This window comes from Saccostrea cucullata, unplaced genomic scaffold, assembly GCF_032062105.1.
Source record: "Saccostrea cucullata isolate Sc308-1 unplaced genomic scaffold, CSIRO_AGI_Scuc_v1 ctg842, whole genome shotgun sequence".
NCBI lineage: Eukaryota > Metazoa > Mollusca > Bivalvia > Ostreida > Ostreidae > Saccostrea > Saccostrea cuccullata.
This window is the reverse complement of record NW_026929376.1, coordinates 111,208-124,965: the sequence shown is the minus strand read 5'-3', so window position 1 is coordinate 124,965 and position 13,758 is coordinate 111,208. Positions and strand designations below refer to the sequence as shown.

The 13,758-nt window shown below is 32.6% G+C and overlaps 2 protein-coding genes across 2 annotated transcripts in view; one reads left to right on the top strand and one right to left on the bottom strand.

Annotated features, from left to right (window-relative positions):
* LOC134280670 (intersectin-1-like) overlaps nucleotides 1-5,028 on the bottom strand; it is a 46,511-nt gene extending 41,483 nt beyond the window's left edge. The window contains exons 1-2 of the mRNA XM_062763111.1: nucleotides 4,862-5,028; nucleotides 3,115-3,172 (exon numbers count right to left, since the gene is read on the bottom strand). Of these exons, the coding sequence (XP_062619095.1) occupies nucleotides 3,115-3,130 (16 nt within the window). The 5' untranslated portion in view covers nucleotides 3,131-3,172; nucleotides 4,862-5,028. The remainder of the gene's footprint in view (nucleotides 1-3,114; nucleotides 3,173-4,861) is intronic.
* Nucleotides 5,029-5,048: 20 nt separating this feature from the next.
* On the top strand, nucleotides 5,049-13,748 carry LOC134280669 (quinone oxidoreductase-like protein 1). Its single transcript, XM_062763110.1, has 11 exons — nucleotides 5,049-5,221; nucleotides 5,469-5,546; nucleotides 6,468-6,591; nucleotides 6,805-6,873; nucleotides 8,859-9,040; nucleotides 9,264-9,327; nucleotides 9,717-9,815; nucleotides 9,936-10,069; nucleotides 12,186-12,291; nucleotides 12,401-12,446; nucleotides 13,245-13,748. Exons 1-11 carry the CDS (start codon nucleotides 5,159-5,161, stop codon nucleotides 13,339-13,341), a joined length of 1,062 nt encoding a protein of 353 aa, XP_062619094.1. The 5' UTR covers nucleotides 5,049-5,158; the 3' UTR covers nucleotides 13,342-13,748.
* Nucleotides 13,749-13,758: the final 10 nt, after the last annotated feature.

Sequence of the window (13,758 nt, the reverse complement as noted above, 5' to 3'; positions counted from 1 at the left end):
TTATTAATGTGTGCCATGTACGCGCGCCAAGAAGTCTCCCTAAATTTCAAAACTTCTCCCTAAATTTTTTTGAGGGAGATCGAAGGGAAGTCTCCTTAATGGGTCTAGGACTCTAGGTTGATCCTTTGACACACGTATCTTAGGGTAAAAGTTTGTTGTGAAAGCAATCCATCACTTTTGGAGTTTCCAACAACTTTTTCATAAAAGAAAAGGCTGACCAGAGAATAGCCGATTCACTTTAATTTTACCCATATTTGTCCCAGTGCAATGTGTCTAATATGAAAACTTGGACTTGTAAGTCGGAAGAATGAAAACCATCAACAGTAACAGAGCCTAGCTGATACTCCCATTTCTGTTCTTGAGTCATTTGTTTGTTGACGTAAAACCGAATGGTAAGAAAAAATAATAAAGTTGAAAAATCTTATGTGTTTATTAGTTTTATTTGATTCATTTCAATGCTACTCGAGAAAAAAATATGTCAAGGTTCCAAATTATTTTTATTTTTATTTTTCGACCGCCCAATGCATATTTTTGTGTCAAAAAATCGTAAACCAAAAAAAATAAAAACTTTGGCCTTACGAACTCGTACGTCCGGTTTTAAATGAACATGGCGGGTAATGAAGGGAGATTTGTGTCAAGTCCATAGCAGCACTAAAGCTTAGTTTAATGTAAATATTTATCGATAGGAGTGCCATTCAAAACATTTCACCCATTCAGAGAACAATAAAATGCTGACGACTTTGTTGCAAAGTGACATGTTGGTGAGATAATTATGTATCCGTATTCAAAAGAGTAACTGTCTGTTGTAAATTATTTTCCTCCCACAGGTTTAAAACTGCCCGTGGTAGCTATTGTCAGAGACATTGTTTAGGTTTCTGTCATAACTTACAGTCTTAGCATCATTCTTCAGAAAAGGGTCGCTTATGCATCAGATGTAATGAATAAAACTATGGGAGAAGTTAAGTCCATTTGAGGAAGAAATAAACAATAGCCTAAAGAAATAAAATATTTCAACTATTTAAAAACAAGAATATACAAATATATACAGGCATGTAGTATCTATTATGGCAGCCAGAAAAATTATTTTACACTTAATTGAAAAAAATTCCACCTTACTCCTCAATACTCCTTGGGAATACTCCCTGTCTGTTTTATGAAAGGAATTATTACTTTTATAGGTCTCGAGTATATTAATATTTTAGAATAATTTCTACCTAACACACATTAAAAACAAAAATGAAGATATATTAAAAGAGAGTTAAAAAATTGATTTTTTAAAAAAAATCTGTATTTTGTCCAACATCAAAAGATTTATATCAATGCCCCAAACTGGTAGATGATGAAGTAAACAATTAAATGTAACAGTTGTATTTTCCCCTTTGTAACCCTTATGTGTCCAGTGGCAAGAAGCCTGTTAGGAGAGCATAAAAAAAGAAGCAAAAATTAATGTAGAAAAGTCGATAATGTATCCAAAATATAATTTTATTATTTTTTTTATTTCCTCCTCCTACGGGACTTTTTCATTCTGATGTTCGTAAACCTAAAAATAAAAAAATGCTGGCCTAAAAAGAATAATGATCCTTGATTAAGTCTCTTTATGTTCTTAGTGTAGTCTACTTGCATGCCACATTATATTATAATCAGACTTAAACTGTATTTGGAGTAGAATTTTGAGAGTTTTTAACAGAAATTCCTATTTTTAGTAACAACGGCAACACCGTTCATCGAAACCAAAAACCGATACACAGAATTTTGTATCTTAAGGTAGTCTACCTGTGTGCCAAGTTATATTGAAATCAGACCAAAACTGTAGGAGAAGTAGCATTTTGAAAGAATTTTACAGAAATTTCTATTTTTAGTAACAACGGCAACACCGTCCATTGAAATCAAAAACCGATAAAGATAATTATGTATCTTAGTGTAGTGTACTTGTGTGCCAAGTTATATTGAAATCAGACCAAAACTGTAGGAGGAGTAGCATTTTGAAAGAATTTCACAGAAATTTCTATTTTTAGTAACAACGGCAACCCCGTTCATCGAAATCAAAAACCGATACACAGAATTATGTATCTTAGTGTAGTCTACTTGTGTGCCAATTTATATTGAAATCAGACCAAAACTGTAGGAGGAGTAGCATTTTGAAAGAATTTCACAGAAATTTCTATTTTTAGTAACAACGGCAACACCGTTCATCGAAATCAAAAACCGATATACAGAATTATGTATCTTAGTGTAGTCTACTTGTGTGCCAAGTTATATTGAAATCAGACCAAAACTAAAGGAGGAGTAGCATTTTGAAAGAATTTCACAGAAATTTCTATTTTTAGTAACAACGGCAACCCCGTTCATTGAAATCAAAAACCGATACACAGAATTATGTATCTTAGTGTAGTCTACTTGTGTGCCAAGTTATATTGAAATCAGACCAAAACTGTAGGAGGAGTAGCATTTTGAAAGAATTTCACAGAAATTTCTATTTTTAGTAACAACGGCAACACCGTTCATCGAAATAAAAAACCGATATACAGAATTATGTATCTTAGTGTAGTCTACTTGTGTGCCAAGTTATATTGAAATCAGACCAAAACTAAAGGAGGAGTAGCATTTTGAAAGAATTTCACAGAAATTTCTATTTTTAGTAACAACGGCAACACCGTTCATCGAAATCAAAAACCGATAAACAGAACTATGTATCTTAGTGTAGTCTACTTGTGTGCCAAGTTATATTGAAATCAGACCAAAACTGTAGGAGGAGTAGCATTTTGAAAAATTGTTTACAGACAGACAGACAGACGGACAGACAGACAGACGGACAGACGGACGGACGACGGACGCATTACTATCGCATAAGCTCTTCTGGTCTCTGACCAGTAGAGCTAAAAATCAGGAACATTTTTAAGAGCTTGATAAATATAAATTCCACATTCCCCCTTTTTGTAGCTCCTGGATCTTTTCAAGAAGATTTTTCACAGTCTGCAAGTTTTTCTTTTTAAAACAGATTTGTTATGCCAATTGCAAAAGCAAGATGCTGGAGACAGCATGTTTCTCTCTTGGAAGAATCAAAAAATTTTCATGGGGATGAATGGATAATAAAATAATAAATACACAACTTACCGGCTGCTGCTGCCATCTTTCTTTTCCTAGCCCTGTGCTGTCTTTATTTCCGAACAATCTTTAAAATAAATGTTAAGATCACAAATCATTTAAATTTTTTTCTCTGAAACCATTCACGCTATGTAGCTCATTTCTAGTGTACAATACCATACGTATTTGGTTCAAATGATTATCTAAATATTTTTTGTTATAAGTCTAACCAGAACTTATTGTAAATCAAGTGTATTTCAAGTTCTATCATGCCTGTCAAATAACTAAACATATGTAGATCTTTAATCTTTAAAAAAATACTTTAATATTGAACAACTTTGTTGAAAAAATTAGTTTTAATAAGTCAGTTTTACTACTTAAGGATCTATTTATTTCATTTCTTGATTTTTATTATTGCCAAAATAAACAAGTTCATAAATGACTGAACAGGTATAAATAAAGCTTTCAAAATTAATTCAATGATAGGCATTGTTAAACACAACACATTTCAAACAAACTAAAGGATTTCTGCCATCACTCTTCAGACAGAAGATGTAATGGTGTAGCATGAAGTGTACAAATTCTGTAAAATATCAAAATATCTTAAAGATAACATTTTTTTTACACAAAAAACTTTCAAAAGATAGAAATCTGATGTTTAAAATTACATCATTGCTTTCAATTCAGATTTTTATGATATTTATCAGAAATAAACTCCCCCTTTCCAATCACATCTTTAAAAAAGATTGAGAGGTAGTAAACATTTTTTTAAAAATTATCTCTGTAAGATGGACACGATATATTACATTAGGATAAAACAATAATAATATCCTTGAAAAAGAATTAATCACTGTTCAACTCACTTTGTTGAAACAAGTTTAGAAACTGAGTAAAATTTTAAGAAAACTTCTATTAAAAGATAATTTTGATAGGTTGTCTATTACACTATATCTTTTGCAAAGCTTACAAGAAAATATGAACAGGGGCACAAGTTTGATTCCTATCATTGTTATTGATTATACTACCAAAATTATTAAGCATATGTGCTACCATGTCCAATAGTGTCCCAAGCATATTATTTAGAAAAAAAAGAGAGAACATAAAATATAATTTACATTTATAAATTTAATTCTATAATAATCATTAACAATAACATGAAACAGCCTAAGGCAACATTGTCCAAAACAGTTGTACATCATGTACGTTGTGTCATTTATATGCCTTCAACAATTCTAATTAAATTTTATTCTATATGTTATAATCAGTTTCAAAATTGCCAGTTATCTTTGAATACTGTGCGTTTAATGTTTTGGTACTTATGTCTAGCATTTTTTTTTTCTTTTTGCAAGTCTCAGTTTGGGAAGTTTCTATAACATGTATAAGCCCTGAAACCAATTTATACCAATAGTTTTGAGATTGCAGACTATTTTACAGATGAGCTGCTTTTCATGTAAATAACACTTACATCTGTTAAAATGAAATGGAAAGGAATTTAATAAATACATATGTGAACTGTGATAGAACACAGTCGAGTGCACAACCAGGGCATTAGCAAATATAAATCAGGGTAACTTGAGGAAGAATTCAATGGATTTATTCATGCGGTCACAGGTCAAAATTGTGCTTAGTCAATTGTCATTTAATGATAAACCTAAATTCTGCTGCATCATAATCCTACTGAAAAGAAAATAATCTCCTTGAGCTACAAAAGCTGCTACATAAATTTCAATCGGTTTAATTATGGGCTGCCGGAGCTGTCTGCATTGCGGATACTTACCATCTCGGTGCAGCTATTAATCCTTGTCGTTACTGCATATCAGTAGACTATCATTTTTACTGTTGAAAAAAATGAGACTAAACCGATATTTACTTCAAAATTATTAAAAATCCTAGTAAAAACACATCAAAGTACACCCAAGAACAACCGGAACCTGGAAAGCCTTATGGGAAAAGTAGGCGTTAGATCAACTTCCGGTCTACATTCTAGTTTCACTTTACCAGTTAACACACATGTCAAAAATGGATAGATTTGAAAACTGAGCGGTTTTTAGCTTTTAACTTTATAGCAGAGAGAATGAGAACACTGATTTTGGACGTCCAAAACGAACAAAACCAAAAATTCGTTTTAGAAGCTAATGTAACTTTTTTGTTCAGATCATGCCTATTTGACAGTCTGATCAATTTAGTATCACCTCTGTAGAGAAAATGTATTGCCCAATCATTATGATAATAATAATATGTACATTTTTATATATCTAATTTCTTTTAAAATTCTTTATTTTTAAAGTGTATCAGTGAGTCTTTTTTACTTTGTTTTTATGTTCTCCATACATAAGCTACAGTATGTGAACCCTTTGAAATAAAATGTAGTATTTGTATTTCAGGAAGCTGACCCTATCCCTGATAAATATGATATTGTTGTCCAGGTGAAGGCATGTGCATTATCATCACCTAATTTTAAGGTAATCATATTGCTTGAGATGATTTTAGAATACAAGTTTGGGTAGCTGCAGTTCTTTTATAAATCCCAAATCATGATCAAAATCAGATCCTCAATGCTCCCTTTTTTCAGTATATGTTGCTTATGAGGCCTCATAAGCAACACATCATTAAAAAAATTGCTAGACACAAGTCACTTGCATTGAAACTTTCCAGTGCAATAAATGTTTGATGTTGTCAGTTGTGGAAGCATGGGCCTATATAGAATAAAGAGGAAGGTGGCAGATAGGTAGTTTTATGAGAAATGAGCAGAAAAAAATCGCAGTTAGTAGAGAACCTTTCAGGAATAGGTTTCCAGACAGACAAGCTTATTAGAACCTGTACACAATTGATCAAAAAATACCCGAAGTTGGTCTTCACATAATCTACCTGTTTGAAGAGATTAAGGAATTAGATGGTCATAATCAAGTCTTGCAATTTACTAGCTTTCTTAAGAGTGATTTGGAGTAAAATCCTGGGATCTAAGCACAATGAGATGTTGATACATAAACATGAAACAACTTTGATAATTGGTCATGTTAAGAAACTTTTATCACCGCAGTGAAATTCAAGATTGAAACTGAATTATTAATGATGAGAAATTAGTGAATTAAGAAATAAGATAAAAGATTTTTTAATCAACTTAATTGTATCATTTATACACTGTATTTACAATACACATTCACTATAGGTGATCAATGGAATTAGCAACCAAATGAATCCTACATCAAAGTATATTTTATTACTCTATAATGGTAAATATATAAAACCAAGTGTGAAATTTTATACCTTTTTGTAATTTGATTGACCAATCTTTCCTCTGTTGTCAGGTTCTTTCAGATGTTTATAAAAAGTATCCTCTATCTTTTTCTAATTTGACTGAACAATCTTTCGTCTGTTGACAGGTTCTATCAGATGTTTATAAAAAGTATCCACGTAGCCGCTACATTGTGGGGTATGAGGTGGCTGGCATTGTCACTCAGAAGGGACCAGAAGTCAGTAATGTAGCTACTGGAGATTCTGTTGTTGGTAAGATTTCTTTTATACCTTAGTTTCGAATATGATAGATTCCTTAATGCTTTCTGAGTGAGTTGTATGTAAAAAAGGTACATATTTAATTTGTAAACAGGTGCATGTGTGATAATAAACTTTCTTGTTTTTTTCTTCTTTCTTAGCCTTGTTTTTTAGTTAATTCAAGTACATGTACATGTATATGTATGAGATGTCTTTTTTCATATGCAGGTATTGTTTCCTTAGGAAGTCATTACTCGGGATGTGGGGAGTACTGTTTGTTATCAGAGTATGATGTTGGTAAGCATTCTTCAGGTATACATGTACGAGGGTTGATCCAAAAGTAATGTCACAACTTCAATAAAATCGCTATCCGTCGACGTAAAACAACAAAATTATAAATGATGAAAGCTACATTTATTTCAAATCAGACCTGAAAATTTCAATTCAGCATGATTTATACTTTTCAAAATATCGGATTATATACAACGTGCGATTATGGTAGTGGCCGCAGCTAAATAACGTCATATGACGGATACGCGCCATCATACATTTAAACGCTTCCCTTCATTTCATTAAAAAATATTTCAGATTTGATATCCACAAACACGTTCACAAATTTCACTTTCTTACCCTTAGTACCCATCGGACACTTACTCTTTTCATAATTAATTCTGTCAAAATTCATTGAACAGTAGTAAAAGACCAACTTAAAATTTCACATATCGCTCTATACGTCTGTCTTTTTGACAACGTCACACACCATTGAACATTTCCGTCCGCCCTCCCATCTTTCGGTTTTCTTGTCATCTGCTGAGCATTTAAAGCCATATATGGCATATGTACAATAAAAATTATTAGACTAAAATTATAAGAACTTATTAGTTGTATCATTACTTTATATAAAGATAGAACTTTTCTGTACATTACAAAATCTAAGTCAATTGCGTTATACAGATATCACAATTTAATTTGGATTCTCGGAATTTTCTCCGACTCGGAAGAAAATACAAAAGATTTAAATAACACATTACAGAGAAGATAAAATCGTATTATTATATGAAACGAGGTGTTCTCCGTGTTCAGAATTGTATGAAAAGTTTTAATTTAAATGTATTAACTATATTTCTTGACTTAATTTTGTATTTTTCAAAAAAAATATTTTTTTGATCAGTTACGCCATTTATGGCTTTAATGACCCATCACCCACCGAAAATCGCTGAAACCAATTAAACAAGTCTCTTATTTACATTCTTTCCTCCGAAAGTCTGGTGAATCAACGTAACTTTCTCTAATGACGACTTCTCCATTTTGAAGCAAAAATGCATTACAGTTTGTTTTTAGCTTTTTTGTCCATTTTGACATTTCCTTTTTTCAATGCACCGGAATAAATCAACGATGTTTTTCATAAAAAATAGCAGTGATGTCATATAATTTTCAATTTAAGACTAGAAAATGATGTAAATTTTTGTCTTTTAAAGTATTTTGCATTTAGGCGCTTTTAAAAGATGCTTTTTAAGTGTTTGTTTTTTTTTTGTACTAAAAAAGTACACTTTAATTTGTGACGCTCGGTTTTGACGTGGCGACACCCCTATCTTATATGTTTTAAACATCTATAAAGTAAATTCAGTTAAACATTATTGAATGAAAAATTAAAGTTTAATTAAATTTATATTTGTGCATTTTTTGGTATATAATATTTGATAATATGACACCAAATATAAAAGATATGGACACTGTGACATTACTTTTGGATCAACCCTCGTACAACACAAGCATATAGATGTAATGCTATTGCAATCATATTTCAGAGTTCGGCGCAAAATTCTTTCTTGAGGTGTTCATATATACTGCCAAAATGTGAATTTATATGGAGATTATGATTGCTCTAAATTTAAAAATTTGCAAAAAATATATATACAGTAACAAATTGAATATTCAGAATAACTTGTCTTTTAATTTTTTTTAATTCTACGTCTTATATTAATATTATCTAGAATTCAAAAGTAGAATCTCATAATTCCATAGTTGACTGAGACTGAAGTGAAACTGAAATTTTAAATTGTCTTCTCGAAGTAAGAACATAAGATAAGCAGAATAGAGTTAGTTAGAAAAACAATTAGATTGAAAAAGGTTATTAACTATTGAACTTCAGTTTCTAGAGCTTGAATATCTGGAATACAAGGAATTTTCAGAATGAGTTAAAAGTCTTAACTTTAGAAAAATAAAACTTTTGTTAGTCTTACTGAGCTAACAAGGTTTTGACTTTATGTCATTACTTTCAGTGAAGAAGCCAGAACGCCTGAGCTATGAGGAGGCAGTAGCAGGCATTGGTGACTGCCTAAAGGCATACACTGCCTTATACTACCATGCACATGTCTGTAGCGGAGATACAGTCCTCATTATAGATGGGGCTTCGTCATTTGGAAATGTTGCCATACAGCTAGCTAGTCAATGGGGAGCAAAGGTGTGGTCAACTATGAAGGATAAAGTATTGCAATGCATGAAAATTCAATGTACTAGCATTAAAAATACAAAAATGATAATCCTAATTGAAGGATTCATATGATAAATATTATATTTACTACTTCAATTTTCAAATCAGATTTCCAGTTACTGAAGTTACTTTTACATATTATTTAAACAATATTTAATCATAAGTTTCACCATTTTCTGAATCTTGGTTTCAGGTGATATCTACTGCCAGTAGCAATGAGGAAAGAGGCATTCTGGAAAACCTAGACACCCCAATAGGTACAGCTAGTTAAACTGATACATGTACTTTTCCAAGTGCATGCTAAATTTTACAGACGTATGCATTAAATTGTGTTTGCTTGTGTTTAACATCCCTTCTAGAAATTGTAACTCATATCAAGATGCCACCACTTGCAAGTGGAGGGCTACAAATTATGATATGTACTCAACACATTGCATTTGAGCAGTGAGGGATCTTAATCATGCAACACAGGACCTTGTTTTAAACAGTCTAATTCAAATTACTGGTCACCATGTCCAGTAATGGAATTCGAAACTGCGACGCAAGGATCAACCACTTACATTGTTGCTAGAGCAAACACTGTAACTACAACACCACATGGGTGACTGCAATTTTATTTTCTATAAATTTAAATGTTGTTTATCAGCTCAGATAATTGACCTTGACCAGAGAAGTAACATCCTTGTCAGCAGTGTGATGGAGGAGACGGGAGGTGTGGGGGTGGATGTTGTCATCGACAACGGAGGTAAAAAAAAAAAAAATAATGAAACAGTATATTTCATTCACAATGATAGCCTGCTGACTTTAAGGAATTTTATTAAGTTTTCTGTCTTGTATTTCATTTACTGTCATGTTTTTGTTTTAGTGCGACAATTCAATGATGAAGAAGACCAAAAGATAGTGGGAGAAAATTTAAAATATCCCAAACCACATAAACATGATGTCATTTCCTGTCTAGGTGCCTCTGGGAAATGGATCACACAGCAGCCAGGCCTCCAGGTACATAAATACATGTACACATAATGTCACATTACTCCTACATGTAAGATCCTTAGATAACACCATTCCTTACACTCCTTGAGGTTATAAGTATCCTGTCATAAACCTCTAGCATGCTAATGTTTCCCGCATGCCATGGTGCAGTGGTCAGAGCGTCTGCTCTAGAGTTGCAAAGTAAGGGGTTGATTCTTACATCTCGAGTTCCAATCTCACTGTGGGAGGTGGAGACCGGTTCTTCAGATGAGACCATATAAACTGAGGTCCCGTGTCATAGTAGTTGGCACAAAAAAGATCTCTCCCTGCTCAATGGCTCTAAGTGCCAAGTATAGGACAAAATTTGCAGCTCTCCATTGGCAAGAGAAGGATATGGAGATAACGAACACTATTCAATCTCAAAGTCCATAAAACAATACAAAACAAGAGCAGAGCAAACACGGACCTCCAAAACACCAGAGGTGGGATCAGGTGCCATGGAGGAGTGAGCATCCCCTGCTGACCGGTCACACCCGCCGTGTGCTCATTGTCATGATCGTGAAATAACGGAAAAATCCGTCGTCAATTCAGTGTATAAATAATGGACTAATAATTGGTATGAAAAACGCCAGTCAGCATTTGACTCAATAATGAATTGTATTTGCTGACAAGGTCATTGTATTGACCATAGAACTTACGAAATGATGACTTTAGACGAGACTGCTGATATTCATGTTTCATCAACTTGCTTGTCAATAATTTACCTTGTTTTAGAAATTGCTCATATGTAGAGCATGCTCTTGCGTATCGAATCAACTGAGATATATACACTCCGTATGCAGGTGATGAAGGTATATTGCTGCATAAGTAAGGGAAGTTGACAATAGAAAAGGTAAAGTTGTCATGTTTATCATATAACTTGGTTGTTAGGTTACCATTAACGTCTTTTTCAAGTAAAATATTCAAGTATGCAAGTGGTGGCATCTCCATATGAGTGAAAAATTCTCAAGAGGGATGTTAAACCTTATACAATCAATCTAGCATGCTGAAGGAAATGTCACATATACATTTACAACATTTGATCCTTATTTTTTATTGAACATCAAATATAGATGTTATGAAGATTACCTATCCTTCTTAATACAGATGCTTTTTATTACATATATCACTTTGCCATATAGAAATTATTGGTCATCAAAGATTACCAAGCTCACATTGATGAATCTTTTAATATTGTAAAGGCAAACAAAGTCTCAAATGAATGGAAATGAATGATCAGGTTCTGTGCATTCCTAGATGCACATCAATGTAGGTTTCGTTTTCAAAAGATTAAAAATTTTTAGGGAATGGATTTAATAAAAATCTTTGTATTTATCACCTGAAAATGTAGGTAAGATCATCCAGGCCAGATGCTGAATCAGAAGAATGTGTGCTACCATACAATTTAGTCTAAGTAGGCTCTGTAGTTACATGCACTTGGAAATGGACTAGCTTTAAATAATGTAAGAATTTGATCGTTCATCAGAATAATGTATATTAAGTCAGATTCAGCACCCCAAGCATGATAATGGGTATCCCTAAATGCATCATCCTTGTTAGATTTATCAGCAAAGATCTTAGAGTTGCGGTACATGAACTTGGAAATTGCCCAAAAAAATTTTAACCAGGTCACTCATTTGGAGAATAAAGGTAACATCCTGCATCCGAGGCAGTATGCATCCCTAAATGCATAATCTGTGTAAGTTTTATCTAGTCATTTATAGTTATGAAATGAACCTGCTCCAAAATTTTAATCTAGTCACTCATCTGGAATATTTAGGCCAAATTTAGCATCTCAAGCTTGTCTAAAAGTATCCATCTGTAGAAGTGTTATTCTTACAAGTTAGGTTACCGTAAGATTTGAATGGACCTCCTCCAAACAATTTTTCCATGGTCATTCATCTGGAAAATGTAGGTCAGATCCAGTCAGCATCAGAAGCATGACTCAGTATATACCTCTCAAGATGCATTATCCATCCAAGTATATGGTCACCATAGGGTCAATAAATACCTTTGAAATGACCTGCTTCAAAATCTTTAACGTCTTAACTCATTTATTTACTTTTTAATTCATATAAAATATGTTATTGATTTTTTTTTCAAGCTGGATCCACCAGATTGCCAGAAATTATTTCTCAGAGGAGGGAGTGTTCACTTCCTGTTTGAGAATATATGGACGTTAGCGTACTCACAACATGGACGATTCCAGCGTGAGTATAAAACCAATGAAGCTCGTACATGTCAAATCACCTTTGTTATTCTAATAAGGGATTTAAAATAAAAAAAAGACATTTAACATGATCAAAAAATGCTTTGTAGACATTCTCCAGGATGCAGTGGAAAAACTTGAAAGAGGGATTGTCAAGTAAGTATACTAAAAAATGACCTTATTAATATCTTTCTGTATCAATAACAAACACAGTCCATGTGTTATTTGAGATGATAATTTTTGCATCTGTGTATGAAGCCCCATTTGGCCTTGTTTGCTAGATTGATGCACCAGAGAATGCATAGATTCTATGAGACTATGTTTCTAGCCAAATCCAACCTTAATTATTAGTTTGATGAATCATTTTTTTTCTTTAACAAATCTAGTCTACTTTTCTTAACAATACCACTGCATCAATAATTGTCTATTACTGCTATTTAATATTGATAATGCATTTGACCTAATAGCTTATTTTCTGTAGGTCAGCCTAATGGACTATATTACAGTGTATTCAGAAGAGTACCTCATGAATGTTTTTTCTGGGAGGGGGGGGGGGGCTTCTTAAGATTGTACTTGCATAAATCCAAGGTACATTCTTAAATCTATCAAGGAAGATTAAATTCCCATGAGTGATACATGTAACTCAATACCAGCAATATTGCTTCAGATCCTGCATCTTATATACATGTATATTCAAGAAATGAGATTTTTTGAATATAAAATTCTCAGAAAAGATATTTCTCTGACAGTAAAGCTGTAGTCAAACTTGGATCATGCTTGCATACTATATTAACTCCTTTGAATGTGTGAATAATAGAATTCAAAATTGCATATCCAGTAACTCCTGATCTGATGGCATGATTTTGAAATAAATATGTAACTAAAGCCAATAGAAAATTTAAAAGAAGGTAAGTTATAAAACAATGAAGATCTTTAAATATCAATACTTTTTAGGTGCAAGATATCAAAGACAATCTCCCTTGATAGTGCAGCTGATACCATGAAGACTCTACAAGACATTCGTACAGGAAAAGTTGTTGTGAAAATATAATCTACCACTTGTGCAAAGACATCAGTTCAGGAAAAAGTTGTAAAAATAAATCTACAACTTGTACAAAAACAAATATTTCTCTGAAGGTAATGAGGAATCTTTATCACTGAGTTACCAATTTACCTTGTCTGTTAACTCAAATATAAATGAAATTTACCAGGTCAACAAGTCTCACTATTGAAAGTCAAGAATACTATCAACATTTGATAGTTCTCAGAGACCTAACAAACATGTACATGTACATGTAGAAAATAGACACGTTTGTACCTGGATAAGATTGATGAAAATTCAAAATTATTAAAAAGAACAGTCACGTCTCTGTATACATTCGTCATTTCTCATAATATAGTATATCGATTGTCATCATCATTTTGGTCTTTTTTCTTTGAATTAATGTATTCATGTTAAATCATGTAC